Source organism: Pongo pygmaeus, chromosome 6 (genome assembly GCF_028885625.2).
Source record: "Pongo pygmaeus isolate AG05252 chromosome 6, NHGRI_mPonPyg2-v2.0_pri, whole genome shotgun sequence".
In the NCBI taxonomy this organism is placed as follows: Eukaryota; Metazoa; Chordata; class Mammalia; order Primates; family Hominidae; genus Pongo; species Pongo pygmaeus.
The window spans coordinates 156849156-156866532 of NC_072379.2; the positions used below are offsets into that span (position 1 = coordinate 156849156).

Here is a 17377-nt window from a genome sequence, read left to right on the forward strand (position 1 = left end):
TCCGTCTCAAAAAACAAAAAAACAAAAAACAAACAAAACAAAACAAAACAAAAGCAGCACTGTCTGCTCTGAGCTACAATCCTATGCACGATTTCCACCCGTGGGAACCACACGGGCCTGAGCCACCCAGCCAGCTCCTTTCTCACCTGGTCACGCACATCTGGATGGGACGGGAACTCTCACAGGGCTTTCTCTTTCTTCTTGGTCTTCCTAAACTTTGCCCTAATTAATCGGTATCACTGCCTCTCTCAGAGGTGACCGTGGCTGTGATGATGGACACAGAGGAGACGAACAGGAGCAGAACAGTTTCACTGCCACGTCCATTTCCGCGACGGCACCTGTGATTGGCATTGCGTGGACGTGCCACACTGCACTTGTCAGGCTTTGGAGGCTGCTGGCCTTGCTGCCATGAGGACTGTGTCCAACACCACTCTTGAAAGGAACAATAAACGGCTCCCAAACATCAGAAAGTATGCTCAGTCTCATGCAAGCCAGAGAAATAGAAGTGAAAACCACTTTGATGCAGCCTGCAGCCTTTCCCACTTACCAGTGGCAAAGCTGAAAGGTTTGCTGATACCCAAGGCTGGGAGACCTGGGACAGAGGTACCATGTCTATGTCACCAGGGGGACGCCATCTGGGCAAAGATTATGGCAGGGAACGTGGCAGTATCCATCAAAATAAACAATAAGCATCCGCAATGACTCAGGATCTGGCTTCTAAAAACTCACATTTCACATGGTCCGGGTAGTCTGGAGTGGCAAAAGTTTGAAAATTGCCTACATTGCCCTTACTAAGAGACAGTAAACTTCTGTGCGTCCAATAACAGGAGAACATATGGCTGTTAGGAGGGTGGGGCCGGGCTGTACACACTCACGCAGGGCCCTCTCCTGAGAGCGGCGTCACGTGTGGAGTTGCTGTTTATGCGTCACATGACCGCAGCAGCACCGGCTGGCGCTGGGGAGGGGGCTGGGCCCCAGAGTCCTGGTGTGGGTGGGTACCCCTGCCGTGGTTACCTTCCCCACAACGGTGCCGAGTGGCTGTAATGTCTTCATGAAGCACGTCCCAGACCAAACGCCAGCCCGAGACTCGCTTGCTGGGACACGGTCCCTCCCCTCGGTACAATATGACAAAGAAAACTACGAGTTTAGAGTTTAGGTCACTGTAAAGCTGCTTTTGAAAAAGGTGCAAGACGTGAGGGCTAAAATCTGCTCTCAGTTTAGAGATTAGCAGATGAAGGGCCTCCTTTCAGGGAAGAGAGTGGAGCCCATACCCCAAAACCCCAAAGTGGCAGAACCAGGGATCCTGCTGATCACCGACTGAACGCCAACTGTTTGCCAGGCACACAGTAGGTGCTGCCTCCGCATGGCCCTGTGATGTGGTTTGGATCTGTGTCCCGGCCAATCTCATGTTGAAATGTAGCCCCAGGGCTGGCGGTGGGGCCTGTTGGGAAGTGGCTGGATCACAGGGCGGTTTCTCATGGGCGGTTTAGACCATCCCCTTGGCGCTGTCCTCATAATAGTGAGTGGGCTCTCCTGAGACGGCGTTGTTAAAAGTGTGCAGCACTCCCCATCTGTTCTCTCGCTCCTGCACCTGCCATGTGAGGTCCTGGCTCCCCTTTGACTTCTGCCATGACTGGAAGCTTCCTGAGGCCTCTCCAGAAGCAGAAGCCACCATGCTTCCCGTACAGCCTGCAGAACCCTGAGCCAATTCAACCTCTTTTCTTTATCAATTACCCAGCCTCAGGTATTTCTGTATAGCAGTGTGACAACGGCCTAACACACCTGTCTAATTAACCCGGGTCTCCTGGTTCCCAGCCCGTGTCCTCTGGCCCAGGGGAGACCCTTGCACAGGGGAGGCCGGGTCCCACTGGTACCGGGCCCTGTGAGAGTCTCAGGTACAGAACAGAGTCCCACGAGCGTCAAGCAGGAGCTGTGGCTTGGGTGGCTGCATGGACACGGGAGGCTCTAGAACATCCCCTCAAGCAAGTTAGAGTGTGAGGATGGATACTCGGGTCTGCACTGGGCCCAAAGGCCATGGCAGCCACTGGGAGGTCGGACCCATCCAGCCTGCACTGAACTTGGTGAATCAGATCCATCCAGCATTCACTGAACTTGGTAGGTTGGACCCATTCACTGTGCACTGAACTCGGTGGACACGTAAATGGCTCTTAAAGGAGCTCCCCAGGCCCGCAGGAGTGAGGCTGGGAAGTCTCAGGGTCTTCAGAGCTGGCTACTATGGCGCCTGGATGCTCCTCCTCTCCTAGCTTTGCCTCTTGCCCCAACTTCCCCTCCCCTGCTGGTTTAATGCCATCTCTGGCCATGGGGCTCCGTGCCCGGTCCTGTGTGGCATGAAGGCTTCCCAAACCCGCCCACTGGAGAGAGACGCCCCCAGCAGGGGCTCCCCATCAGGGCAGGGCACACCCCCACCCGCCGTGCTGGGAAGGGGGACACTGTGTCCCTCCGTGTGCAGGCCCTGCCTATGCCAGGCAGTCCTCAATGGTGAAAAACAGCTTTCCTGCAAACATAGGCTCCTCCAAATGTGAGCCACAAAGCCGGCATCGTCCCGACAATAGCAACAGCCTGCTGCGTCTGTGAACGCAGGCCCCACAAAGCTGGCGAGCTCACCCTGTGGCCTGGTCTACTCACCAGGCCTCGCCAGCACCCGAGCCAGAGCGAGAACGGCCAGCCCAGCTGCACGGCCCCAGAGTGAAATTCTTGGCGGCCCAGTGCCCTTCATCCTGGGAGAGCGGCCATCTGCACCCGTCAACCACGTGGGAACAATGGAATGGAACCTTCCAGAAATACAGGGCACTGGGTCTGAAGGTGGAGGGACTGGGGCCAGGGGAGCGCCTGCCAAGGCCCCGGGCACTGGTGGCGTGGGATGCAGGAGACCCCAGCCCCTTTCTGTTGCAGCTGGCGACTCACAGCCTTGGGCAGGGACACCTGGCATGGTTTCACGAGGCCCTCCTGGTTCGGTGACTTATTGTTAAGAACTAAGAAGCCTGGAGCCTGACAAGATCAAACAATGAGAGACAGAGATCTCTCAAGGTGCACAGGCAGAGACATGACGGGCCCAGGGAAGACTCCAGGCAGGCAGGAGGGCCGAAGGTCAGAGGCCGTGAGCCGTGTGGGTCTGAGGACGTCACAGCTTGTGCTGGCATCTGCCGGTGGCCAGCACAGACACGCATCACGCGTCCCACGCTGGGAGTTCAGAAACCCCACAGGCAAATCTGTGGAAGGTGCAGCACGACTCTGCAGGCTGGCAGCACCCCCTCCTTCCTCGGCGAAATTCATGAACTTTCCTGTCTTCTGTGATCATGGGAAATCTTTGGTCACTTCCTGCAATGCCGTAACTTTTCGTTTTTCACGTCTCCGTCACTGCGCTTGGTCTTAATGTTGTCATCTGTGAAATGGGCCTATTCACAGCTCCTGTGCCCTCAGTGCCTCAGGACGGTGGTGCTAGCAGCACCGCACTCTCCAAGGATGAGCGAACTCAAAGATCACAGTCCATATCCTCATCTTCAACACTCAAGAGAATGGATTCTGAAAAGCACTTACTCAGCACAGCTTTCCCAAATTAAGTTCTATATTATTTAAGTCAAATGGAGAAGTATGAAGCCATCTTTTTTCTTAACATCCCCACTCTCCAAAGAACGTTCTCTAGCCTTTAAAGGTGGACGCGGTGGCTCCCGGCCGACTCAGGCGTAATTAGTCACATCGGGACGGTGACACTCTTCTCCACCTCCTCACTCAGAGCCAGCCAGGCAGAAATGTCACCCTTCTGAAAGCAAAGTGATAGGGAAACAGATCTTGAAAAAACTCGATGATTCCTTATCTTACAAAAGGATGCGACAGGATTTCTTGAGAAGCCACGTCCCCGCAGATGATTAACATGCCGCCACTTTGATAACCGTCCTGTGAAGTCGCCTTCATCACGTCCTTGCTTTTCAGAGTCCCGGGCCTTGCTCTGAGTGAGCATCTTCATGTCGCCTTTCGGCCGTTTCCAGAGAAATGTACCGGTTTCTTGACAGAAGAGTTTCCTTCCTGCCTCTCCCTCCTCTGAGTGCTCCATTCACCCGCAGGTGAGCCTCAACTCAGCTTCTTCCAGACAGTCCAAGGCAGGGCCATGGCCTGCACCTTCCCTGCACCTGGGAGGCCCATTTTCCAGGAACAAGTGACATTCTGGTCTGGGTTTTCCCTGCAAATAAGGCCCTTTCTCCTTAGTTCATCCCAGAAGAAAACTGGAATTTTTAAAGGACCTTTCTAAGAAAATGAAGAAAAAGCGACACAAAAACCAGAATCAAAGCCCAGAGACAGGGATCGGGCAGGGCGTAGAGAATGCAGGCCTAGAGGCCCAAATCCCAGCAACAAAGGCCCTGCCGGGCTCTGTTCCTTCAGTACAACCCCTTCCTCTGCAGCCTGATGCACCTGCGGCACAGGTGAGGTCTCGGGATGGGTGGCATCTCAGATGCTCACCCGGTTTTATCCTCACAGGAACCCCAGGGGAAAGGCACTGCCATCAAGCCCATCTCACCGGGAAGAAGACAGAGGTTGGAGGTCTGTCCTGGAACACAGCACCTGCAACAGCAAAGCGTCTCAGCTCTGACACCTCGTTGATGGAGCCCAGAATCTGTGCTCCATGTCTAGACCCGACCACCTGCTGTCACGGCAGAGCGGGGGACCCAGTGGCTGCCCCTATGACCTGCTCACCCCGTCCCTTCCCATCAGGCTCTCATGTGGCCCTTTCCCCGGGGGTCCCTGAGACGTGTGCTCTCCCTCTTGTTCCACCTGCTGGGACACCTTGACCAGGTAACTAAGTCCCTCCCTGCAGTCCTGAGACACCAGCCTCTTCCTGATGACACCCAGTGGCTGCACAGCCCCATGGATCCCACCATTGGGGCAGGCACCTGCGGCCTCCTGTCTCCCAGGGAAGCCTCCTTCTCTCACACCCTGGCCTGTCTCTTTTATAAGAGCATTGCGTGCTCCCCTCTCTAGATGGAGTGCTCATTTCTAGAGTTCTGTTACTCTGGGTCTCCAGCACGGAATCCCAGCCTCTGTGCAGAAAGCAGCAGCCTGAGCTCCAGTGAGTGGAGAGTCCCAGGGCAGGAGGGGGCTCTTGGGGCCTGGAGGCCCTTCCTGTGGGGCCACAGCCAGGCCAGCCCCGCCTGAAGGTCCGGGCTCCGGGGCAGTGTGCAGCCTCCACCCTCCCACATGTGTCCTTTATCACAGAAAGGCTCCACTCTTGGTGCTGAGCCTGCCCCCCAGACGGTGCGGCTGGCCTCTCCTACCTGCTGGGGCTCCTCACGTCCAGCCTGGCCTCCAGACATCATCCATCGCTGGGGCTCCTCACGTCCAGCCTGGCCTCCAGACGCCATCCATCGCTGGGGCTCCTCACGTCCAGCCTGGCCTCCGGACGTCATCCACCGCTGGGGCTCCTCACGTCTAGCTTGGCCTCCAGACATCATCCACCGCTGCTGTTCATTTCATCGGGTCGTGGGGTTCAGATGCCACATTTTGTCCAACGTGCCCCGGGAGCGGCTGCACGTCAGGAACAGGTCGCCGGGACTCTGTGTGGCTTATCTGACCGTCCTGCCATCCTCAGGTGAGGGCGGTGAGGTCGCTGTGTTGGGGGACACGAGCCTTTGCGGGCAGTGAGGTCGCTGTGTTGGGGACACGAGCCTTTGCGGGCAGTGAGGTCGCTGTGTTGGGGGACACGAGCCTTTGCGGGCAGTGAGGTCGCTGTGTTGGGGGACACGAGCCTTTGCGGGCAGTGAGGTCGCTGTGTTGGGGACACGAGCCTTTGCGGGCAGTGAGGTCGCTGTGTTGGGGGACACGAGCCTTTGCGGGCAGTGAGGTCGCTGTGTTGGCGGAAACGAGCCTTTGCGGGCAGTGAGGTCGCTGTGTTGGGGACACGAGCCTTTGCGCACAGGGCTGGGCTGCTGGATCACCAGAGAACTGGCTGCCTTGTAGCTGGGATGAGTCGGAAGGTCGGCGACTCCGATGCGTTCCTGTGGCACCAGCCTGTGTGTGCTTTCTACGGCCTGCGTGTGCCAGGGAGGGTGGCGGTCAGTGCCCCCAAGATTGGCTGTAGCTTCCGAGCCTAAAAGGCCACCTGTGTGAGTCCTGGGAAGAGGTCTACCTGGGGCTCACCTGTGGCACGAGTCTGTGCCTCTCTGCTCCTGTACCAGGGACATGCCCACCAGGAGACCCCGTGTGGCTGAGAGGGCACGGGAATGCACTTGTAAAGTGAGCTCAGAGGAAGGAAAATCAGAACTGCTGAGTGAGAGGAGATGCCAGGGTCCGAGGCCCATGCCTGGCCCACTTGGTTGCTGGACTCCACACGATGCCCGCTGATTCCCACACCCACCCCGACTCCGGAAGATGCCCGCCACTCCCCACACCCACCCCAACTCCACACGATGCCCGCCACTCCCCACACCCACCCCAATTCCACACGATACCTGCCGCTCCCCACACCCACCCCAATTCCACATGATGCCTGCCGCTGCCCACACCCACCCCAATTCCACATGATGCCTGCCGCTCCCCATATCCACCCCAATTCCACATGATGCCCGCCACTCCCCACACCCACCCCAATTCCACATGATGCCCGTCGCTCCCCATACCCACCCCAATTCCACACGATGCCCGTCGCTCCCCACACCCACCCCGACTCCAACCAGCACCTGCTGGCATCGTGGAGTCAGGGAAATATCTCAGTAACATTCACTTTCAAAACAGCATTAGTTGATGAGGAAGATCCAGTTTCCTTGAGTTTACAATCTGTACGCACAGAGTCTAAGTCAGCCGGACTCATACTTGGCCTGAGTGTGCTTCTCATTTCGGCCCTGCAGTTGTGGACGGTGGTGAGGCGCGTTCCGAAACAGGCCCACGTCATGGTGTGTGGCCCTCGATGACCCCCCAACAGGGTGTCTGGAGTCAGGCTTTGCAGGGTTTCCGCCAGGTGGAGGCTGAGTCTGTCCTTGAGGTTTAGGCATTCCAGCGGAAATGAACCCTCACGCTTGCTGTCAAATCTGCCATTACATATGTGAATGCCAAACACAATTCTCTGAGAAATGCAGTATTTTCAGGTACCAATAGGGCTTGAGATATCATCAAATTGTTACTCAAGCACCTTGAAATGTGGAAATATCAGAACACAATGAGAGCTCGCTAAGCGGCTCTCCTCCTGGCTAACCTGTCAGATGAATGTCTTTGGCTGATGTGTTTGACCCCAATACCAAATCTCATCACAAATATGAACTCCTGGTCTCTGCTCCTTTTCTAAAAGGGACAAATGTCAAAACAGCCTCAGAAAAGTCAGATCTAAAGTAACAAAACCACAATCCATCAAGGGAGGAGGTTCCGCCAAAGTTGATGACAGGTCTGCCGAGTGAACTCCACGAGCTGTCTGCTCCTGGGTGTGAACACATCGGGTTCGATTTCCAGCAGGTGGTCCGGCTTCGTGGGCTCGCCCCAGGGAGTGATGGGAAAGGACATGCCCTGCTCAGCTCACAGATTGGGAAAGCCAGGCTTCTTGACTGTTGCTTCTCCTCATTTTAAGTTATCCAGGGAGAAGGCTGCTGAGTTCCTCAGTTTCCCCAAATGTCTGGTCCAAGCGGGTCTAGAACTGTGTGTTTCCCACCTGCCGTCAGAGCTGTCTGTCCCTGGAGTGTCAGCTGGGCTGGGAGGCCTCCAGCCTTGATCTCCAAGCTCTGCAGTGAGGCTTTTTAGTGAAAACATGGTTTTCTGGCTTTTTGTGGTCCAGATTCACCGGTCTATATTATTATTAACTCATTAGGCAAAAATAATTTTTAAAAAACGTAAGCATTTAACAGCAACTTACGGGGTCCATCCTGACACTTGGGAACTTAACGGTATGGCAAAGAATGTTTCCCTGACCCGTAAGTGCAGCCACTGCTTCGGCCAAGCAGTGAAACAAGCTCTGCCCTTTCACCCCAGAGGCTCCGTCTCCAGTGCGGCAAACAGCACAGGCCCGTAAGTGCAGCCACTGCTTCGGCCAAGCAGCGTAACGGGCTCTGCCCTTTCACCCCAGAGGCTCTGTCTCCAGTGTGGGAAACAGCACAGCCAGGCATGGTCACCCACCGGGATGACGCCTGCAGCCTGGAGATCCAGGAGGCAGCCAGCAGGACGTGCTGAGCTATCGACAGCTCTCCTAATAACACCTGGACATTTGTTATGTATGGAGTGGCAATGCACGGCCACTCCACATGTGATCACTCCAGCGAGGACCCTGGAAAAGGCTGCTGAAGCCGCATTGCCGTGAGCTTCTGTGCCGGCACCACCAGGAAGGCTCCTGTGAAGAGCCAAGCACCCAGCCCCGCACCTCCTCCTGCCTCGCTGTCACAGCAGTGACATTTATTTACCCAAATGATGCTTGCTGGCCTTGAGTGCCAAGGAGACAGCTGCTGCTTCCGAGTCAGAGGCCCAAAATGGCAGCACACATGGTAGGCACTAACAGACGTGTATTCCACTGAAAACTAAATAGCGGGTGCTCACTCTTACACACCAGGGAGTGTGTGTGGGGGGCTGCATGTTCCAGGCAGAAGCATAGCAAAGATCTCAGGAAGTAAATACTCTTGTTTATCTAAATTAAGAAGACTCCCTGCAGAAAGAGGCCTGTCAGCCTCTGCAGCAGGCAGGGTGCAGCCATCATCGCCCCATCCCCGAGGGTCAGCAGGCGCAGATGCTGGGTGTTGCAGGGGCCGAGGAAGGAGGGCCCTGGTGTTTATGTGGCAGGGAGTGCAAAGACTGGGCTTACCAGGATCATGTGGCCGGTGGAGATGTCCATGTTGGACTGCACGGGCTCCTCAGACCAGGATGAGGCGCTGCTGCGCGCGGAGGGGCTGGGCATCGGCCCGTCGCTGAACTGGGACGAGACGCTGCTGATGCGTGACGTGTGCGGGCCCTCGGGTCGGTCTGGTGGCCGCGTGGCCATACGCTGGCGGCACAGCTCCTGCAGGACAGGGGGAGGCAGAGCAGGGGGTTAGTGGCATTGGGGACACCCAGCAGGACGAGGGCCACAGCACCCACGTGGCACCAACCCCTTCTTCTGCTAAGATCCAAGGTTCAGGCAGGTTAGAGTTTACCCCAGGGCGGGCCAGTGCAACATGACGACGGTCAACGCCCCCCAAAACACGCACCCAGCACGGTGCCCCGAGAAGAATTCAGGCTTGTGCAGGAAAAGAGATAGAGGCCTTGCTCTCAAAATCTGAGAATACAAACACACATACACACACACATATACACACATCAGACACACACACACCACACACATCACACACACATCACACACATACACACACATACACCACACACACACACCACACACATCACAGACACACACATCACACACATGCACACATACACCACACACACACCACACATCACACACACATCACACACATACACACACACACTACACACACACCACACATATCACAGATACACACATACCACACACATCACAGACACACACATCACACACATACACCACACACATCACAGACACACACATCACACACACACCACACACATCACACACACACCACACACATCACACACACACCACACACACACCACAAAGATACATCATACCTATACACATACACACCACACACACACACCACACACATCACAGACACACACATCACACAGATACACACATACGCCACACACACACACACCACAAACATATGTCACAGACACACACACCACACACACATACACACATCACAGACACACACACCACACACACACACATCACAGACACACACACACTGCACACACCACAAACACACACTCCTATAGATTCAAGAAAGCATCCACTGGCTCCTCCTCTGTCATCAACATCGAATATTCTGGAATAACGCCACAGTAGCCTTCACTGGGGGGCTTCTCATTCTATTAGAATATAAGCCACAGGGGAGGCTGGGGGGTTTTGCACTGTGGACTGAGATACAGAAACTGGTACCACAATTAAAGAGTTTGCAGAAAAAAAAAGAACCTCATTCTGACATTTTTTTCTCTTCCCAAAGCAATGTCCAAGAGCTCATGCAAGAGAAGGCAAATGGAGCCGCGCAGGAGACGGAAGACACGGGGGAGGGAGAAAGGCCTGTGCTGCTGAGTAGACACCAAAGCAGAAGTTCCTGGATTTAAAGGAAACTCTCAACATTACACCCCAAGACAGCTTCCGAGGGATCACCGCAGGGTCTTCGACCATCCTCCCCCAGGCAAAGCTCAACCACGCACGCGGCGGGCATCTCGAGCACCTGCCCGGCCGTGCGGGACCCGCCTGCAGCCAGGACATCACGCAGCCTCAGGTGCTCAAGACACGCCGGGACCCCGCTGCTGCCGCTCACCTTCAGGGTGCAGCCTGGGTGCCCCCCTGACGTCTGACCAATAATCTCATTTTGAAAGTGTTCTAACCCACTATTAGGATAGCCCATCCTTTTGCCTGGTGAAAATACACCTGACCCTGAGTCTGCAAAATGAAATGATACCCAGAAAAAGTTTATAAGAGAACTGGAGCTCAACAGAAGAGGTGAAGATGCATTCGTGAGAAAAAGAAAGGCTCCGGGGAACCTCGTGGGCTGCTGCTGCCTTGGTTTCATTTTGGTGGCATCTGGGGGAGGCCGAGCCACCCACTCGCTACCCCCAGCCGTGTGCGTCAAAGGCCTTGCGCTCCCCAAGGCAACCACCAAAGCTCAGGAAACACTCCATGTGTCCCTTCTCCCTTCACCCCGGGCTGCCGGCTTCCTTGGCTTTAAAGATGTCTGCCAAACCCACCGACACCACACCATCTAGAAAACATTTCCCTCCACCTGGCTCTCTGGGATGAGCAATTCATGCTCCCGGGCTCTCTGCTTCGGACTCGTAGCGAGATACAGGTGCTGTGGGAAGGGGCCCTGCGGTCCCCACTCTCCATGAGCCTGCAGCCCCTGTGAGAGCAGCTGGGGACAGGGGGGATGACCGCGGGGATGGGGGGATGACCACGGGGATTGGGGGGAACAACCGCAGGGAAGGGGGGGACAGCCGCGGGGACAGTGGGGGGGGGATGGCCGGGGGGACTGGGGGGACGACCACGGGGATTGGGGGGAACAACCGCGGGGAAGGGGGGGACAGCCGCGGGGACGGTGGGGGGGGATGGCCGGGGGGACTGGGCAGGAGGCGGATAGCCCCAGGGACGGGGTGGAAGGATGGTCACGGGGATGGGGGGATGACTGCGGGGACCCAGACAGAGACACACAGGGGAAGGTGGAATTACCAAGGGCCTCTGGTGAGGGTAAGGGGTCTCTAACAAAAGGGAGAGTTCCAGTTCCTTCTTTCCCATACATCTTCAAGTACTTGTGGATTTATAGACAGTTTTAAAATAGTGAGTGTGTTTAAAAAAATCCACCCAAGTTTTCTCAGAATCTCAAAAACAAAGCAAAATTAAAAAAAAACCCACAAAGGATAATTTTTTATTTTTATTTTTATTTTTGATACGGAGCCTCACTCTGTCTCCCAGGCTGGAGTGGAGAGGCATGATCTCGGCTCACTGCAACCTCCGCCTCCTGGGTTCAAGTGATTCTTCTGTCTCACCCCCCTGATTAGCTGGGATTACAGGCGCCTGCCACCACGCCCAGCTAATTTTTCTATTTTTAGTAGAGACAGGGTTTCACCATATTGGCCAGGCTGGTCTCGAACTCCTGACCTGAGGTGATCCACCCGATGAGGGATGATTTTAATAAGGCAGATGATACCAATAACCAACCTGAGTACACATCTCTTTTATTTCTCAATTGTGCACATGAATTTTGCCTGACATGGGGGAAAAGCACACTGAGAAATGTTTCTGAAGTAACTTCTCTGTCTTCACACAATTTCTCCAGAAAAATAACATCCAACCAAAGCATGAGAACAGCTACAGCTCAGGGAACCCAGAAGGTCCGAGAATGTGACCCTCTGGGGAAGAGGATTTGAAACGCTGGAGATTTACTCACATAAAAATAAAAAATCAAGCTAGTTCCATGCCCATCCCGTGATTTGCCACCCACGGGAGAGCTACAGTAAGGTCTGAGCTCTGCTCTTTGCTGAGTGCTACGGAGGGTGAAGCCACCAAGAGGCCCCACAGGACTGAGGTCCCTGCTCCACCACAAACTTCCATTTTTATTGTATTTATTTTTCTCCCTAAGTCAACAATAGCAAACAAACACAAACTTTTCATGTGACCGTGGGAATACCTCTAAAGGTCTCTAAGCCTAATTTTTTCACTTTATAAATGGAAGTAATCCTATAGTTACTGTGAAGATTAAAATGGTTTCCTGTATATTCAGTGCTTAGCATGGAGGCGGCTACAGAGAAAGCCTCAAGCATTAATGAGTAAGAGAGAAGTATTAGTGAATAAAAGTTAAGGCTGTTCTCTAAGCCAGAGCCAAACTCTTGACGGCTTGGCAAATGTAAAGATATTTCTGAAGAAGTTACAGAATTTATTATTACTATTATTTTGAGACAGAGTCTCGCTCTGTCGCCCAGGCTGGAGTGCAGTGGTGTAATCTCAGCTCACTGCAACCTCCGCCTCCCAGGTTCCAGCGATTCTGCTGCCTCAGCCTCCCGAGCAGCTGGAATTACAGGCGTGCACCACCACACCCAGCTAATTTTTGTATTTTTAGTAGAGACCGGCTTCACCACATTGGCCAGGCTGGTCTTGAACTCCTGACCTCAGGTGCTCCACCCGCCTTGGCCTTGCAAAGTGCTGGGATTACTGGCGTGAGGCACTGCGCCGGGCCAAAGCCGCAGAATTTAGAGCTGGACAAGCCGATGTCGCCTCCTCCGGCGGGTGGCTCAGTGCCCAGTGGCTCAGTGCTGCTGCACGGTGAGCGAGACCCAGGGCTCGGTGCCGCTCAGCGGGGACCTGCAGCTCTCACCAGTGGTCTCGTGTCACTGCGCAGCGCAGGGTCTTCTTGAAGGTCTTAACTTTTCAAAGGAGGGAAACTGCGATAAAGATCCAAGAAAAATGTCCCTGGCAGAGAGGAAGCCCCCGAAAGCTTGGTGCAGAAGGCTGGAGACCCGTGGCGGCAGCTCTCCGCCTGTGCAGAGGGAGACCCTGCCGTGGGACAAGGGCGTGCCCACAGCAAGGCAACGCGGGGCCGGGGACGCTGCTCTTCACGAAGGCCCTCTCCCTGCGGGCTTCCACCTGCAAATGGGAGCGGGTGCTCTAGCCGGGCGCTGCTCCGCTCTCAACCCACCGCTACCAAGTTTCTATGCAGCAAGCGGCTCAGGCAAACATCTGAGCAGTGATAAGGCCGGGAATGGCCTGCAGGAGGAATGGGGTGGTGGGGAAGCCGGGTCTTGGGCTGAGGAGATTGCTGGGGCTGAAGCCCCCCATGCTGCCCCTGAGCCTGGGGGCAGGTGAGAGACCCCTGGACACTACGATGGGCCGGAGGCAGATCCCTGGAGGCAGCAGCCGTGTTTCCCTCACATCACCAGTCAGGCTTTTCTGAAGGCTCCGGGGGAACCTGCCACTTAGGAGAGTCTCTGCACCTCCACAAAGCTGCCTCTAGACACAGGCAATGGGGCCACCATGGTGTCACGATGGACGCCTCCTAGAAACCAGGACCCGGAAAACAGGTGTGTCTTCAGAGGAACGGGATGAGAACTGCAAAAACAGACCTAACTTTGGTTCTTTTCCTTGACGTCCAGGGCAGTCATTGACTCGTTCACTCATAGCACCTGCAGTCAGAGGGCCTGATTTTGAATCTGGGCTTCAGGTCTTACTGACTGTGTGGCCTTGGGAAAACACTAATCTCTGTGTGCCTCAGTTTCCCCATCTATGAAGTGATAATGGTACCGACTTCACCGTTGGGAGGATTAAATAAGATAACATGCTTAGAGTGAGGCTTTGGGTCTGTGCCTGGCACACACCAGGTGATTATTTGCTGTTCCTACTATGATGATTATTAGTTTATTCAAAATCAGGTTTGCTATGGTCCCTTGCCGAGTCAGCACTGCACAGGGTGCCAGGAACACCAGGCTAAGCCAGGCTGGGTCAGACTCGCCGGGCCATGACCCCCGAGCACTCCCAGGCCTCCCAGAGCTGGGCACGAGTGACTGCAAGAAGCGACGGGAATGATGGTGACAGCACGTGTTGGGCGTTCGTGGGAAGGGGTGCCATGGGGCCGGGGGGAGGGGACCCTCCCTGAACTTGAGGTCAAAGAAAGCTTTAGGCAGGAGAGGCTCAGGCTCCAAGGCTAGGCCGCAATGGCACCTACAGAGACGGGGAGGTGAGAGCAGGCATGGGGCCAGGAGGTGCGGAAGAGCTTCCACGGGGCGAGCAAGGAAGAGGAGGAGAGGGAAGGGGCCGCCACTCCCTACGGCCTCCTGGGTGGGCAGCGCTGCAGGCACAGCGCTCTGCATCCGCACCGTGGCTGCTTTTGGAATGTGCTTTTCCAGGGCGAGCCTTCTTTTTGGACATGGGATGTACCCGATGTCTACAAGCTGGAAGTAACATTGCCAACCGTGTGCTTCTTGTGCATGCAGGGTCTGAAGGGAAGGCCTTGCATCCACCGCCCACCTAACCTCAAGGCTCAGCCACGTCCACGCAGCAAGGTTCAGTCAGAAGTTCACGCCTCATTCAACCCAGCTGTTGCTAAGTCACTGTGGCTGTCATGGGACCAACTGAAGGGTGTGCTGCCTCACGCTGCATCTCAGGACATCCACAAAGCATTGCTTTTGCCACATTCTGCTTGGCTGCGAAGCCACTTTCTGCAGCCCGAGTTCCACCCCCGACCATAACCCAGGCTGGGAAGAAGTTCCCCGGACATCGGCGACTCCCTGCAGGTATGGCAGGGGTGGCAGGGGGTGAGCAGCGTACCACCCCCGCGAGGAGGTCACTGAGCAAGGGCTGTGCACGTGGAAACCGTGATGACATCACACTGACAAGTTAAACCCTGGAGTCCCAGTGGCACTGGCTGTCGGCCGTCCTGCACGTGCCGCCGGGAAGATGTAGCTGCAGGCCCAACTCCTGGTGTCTCCCTTGGCGATAAACATAAGAAAGCCACATCTATCTACTGGAGACAGAAACAGAAATTCCTCACAAGTGAGCTGGAAATGCGCCAGTCTGCTGCGCTCACGGGGAACGGGGTCGGGCCAGCTCCCTCCAAGGACGGGGGCTGGGGCGTTTGGCTGCTGCCTTTCCCACTCACTGTGGCCTGCCCCTGCCAGCGTCCCTTTCCCTTGCTGTGCGGTCCCTTTCCGGGCCACCCGCCAGAGCTCCTCACAGCGGGGACCGGCCCCTCCCTCTCCACCCTTCCCTGGACACTCTTGGGAATCTCCAGACGTGAGGAAAGCCGGGAAGGAGCCTGGATTCTGCCTCGTGGCTTGCTGGAGAAAGCACTGAGGGGCACCTCATGTGGTCTCATTCACTGGTCCTTTAGGCTGATTATAGTTTCCAAATTCATAATGGAAATTCTATAGTCTGTCCATTCTCAGTGCTTTACCTTAAAATTTAAAAATTTTGTAAGGAAAAACACACTTCTTACTAGAATGGAATAAAAAATGTAGAATGCTACTTGACTTAGTAATGGTGTAGCCAGGGCCAACGAGACAAACCTCATGGCATTTGAAATCGCTCTAGGTCATAATTTGGGACATTTCCACCCTGCATGAGGTGACTCTAACCCTCTAAGCAAGGCTGCCAGCACGGGCTCACTGGAGATGCCACTGGGAGCTGTTTTTCCCCTCCCAAGACTAGAAAGTGACTGGCTACAGCGGGGGAGGGGGCCACACTCCTCACTCTTCATTGAAAAGCAGCATCCACACCTGAAAAGGCGGTCGCATCCACGGTGCTGAACGGAGGCGTGAGCTTGCTGACCGCTGAGGCAATGACCGAATGGACGGTGTGGCACACATACTTCTTTAAAACCTCAGTTGAAGGTTACAGCATCAGCTGCCATCACACCAGAACAGCCATCAGACGAGAGCAGCCACTGCCTGTATCACCTGCGTTTATTATCAGACTTCTGTGGGGGCTCAGGGCACAGAGCGGGAGCTCCTGTCAGCCAGCGACAGAAATGGCCATTGCCACTGCAAACACTCTAAGTACTATTCTGTGCAGTGAGTTTAAAATACAGAACTGTAGTCGGGCGCGGTGGCTCACGCCTGCAATCCCAGTGCTTTGGGAAGTTGAGGTGGGAGGATCCCTCTAGCCCAGGAGTTTGAGACTAGCCTGGGCAACACAGTGAGACTCCATCTCTAAAAATATAATTAGCTAGGTGTGGTGGCGTGCACCTGTACTCCCAGCTACTTGAGAGGCTGAGGTGGGAGGATCACTTGAGCCCAGGAGGATGAGGCTGCAGTGAGCTATGATTGCACCAATGCACTCCAACCCTGGTGACAGAGCAAGACCCTGTCCCCCTACACCCCCCAAAAATACAGAGCTATGATCTCGAGAGCATTTTATTTGAGCAAAAGATAATTTATAAAGCAAAATCAACAACATGAGCCTCCTCTGAGAGAAAGCTGGAGGCCAGCCCCATCATGTTTTGAAATTTCCCTGATTTATAATCCTCAGTAAACACAAAGGGTGCATCCTCACCCGGAACAAAACTCTCCTGGTCAGACGGTGAACACCCCAGAGCAAGGCTGCGGGCCACACGAGCCTGCTGAAGGTGTTAACCGGCAGTGGTGCCAAGCAGGAAGCCCCGAGACCTGCCCCTCCACAGCGCCTGCTTGCAGGGGCCCAAGGGCCTCCCCCGCACAGCCTGGCCTGGGGGCACTGACACGTTTTTGGCAAACAGATCTTGGCCGGACAGAAGGTCCAATCCTTCCAGCCACTTCACTTAAAGAAAAATCTTCTATTTAAGATCCAGACTCAGCCTAACAATCATGAAGATGGCTCTGTTTATGATCCGGGACGATGCACCTTCAGCCACAGCGGCCCAGTGTGTGCAGCTTGGCGACCTCGAGTTTGTAAGGACGAGTAAGACCTTGTGGCATTTGCGTGACTCAGTAACCAACAGGTAATTAATTATGAATGAAGAAGAAAGGTAGATGTAACCACATAACTCTTTTGATTCTAGATTTAGCTGCGATGTTGGCGGCACTTGCCAATTCCCTCCCTACTCTGTGAGGAGCTGGACGGAGGCTCCATCCCACTGAGGGCTGGGTGTGGGCCTGCCTGGTCCTGAAGGCCCCCATGGGGCCACTCCCACCAGGGTGTGGATGAAACCTGTTTTCTTTTCTCTTCCCAATTCATACTCTTTAGCAGCGAAGAAAAAACAATGTATATGTGAACTAAAAAAAAGAAGGACTATAAATCATGCTGCCATAAAGACACATGCACACGTATGTTTACTGCGGCACTATTCACAAT

General features: G+C 54.9%; 1 protein-coding gene across 3 annotated transcripts in view; it reads right to left on the minus strand.

The window, feature by feature from the left end:
* PTPRN2 (protein tyrosine phosphatase receptor type N2) overlaps positions 1-17377 on the minus strand; it is a 1025817-nt gene that overhangs the window by 106757 nt on the left and 901683 nt on the right. For all 3 annotated transcript variants that reach the window (XM_054495208.1, XM_054495209.1, XM_054495207.1), the window contains one exon: positions 8786-8980. In XM_054495208.1, the coding sequence (XP_054351183.1) occupies positions 8786-8980 (195 nt within the window). The remainder of the gene's footprint in view (positions 1-8785; positions 8981-17377) is intronic.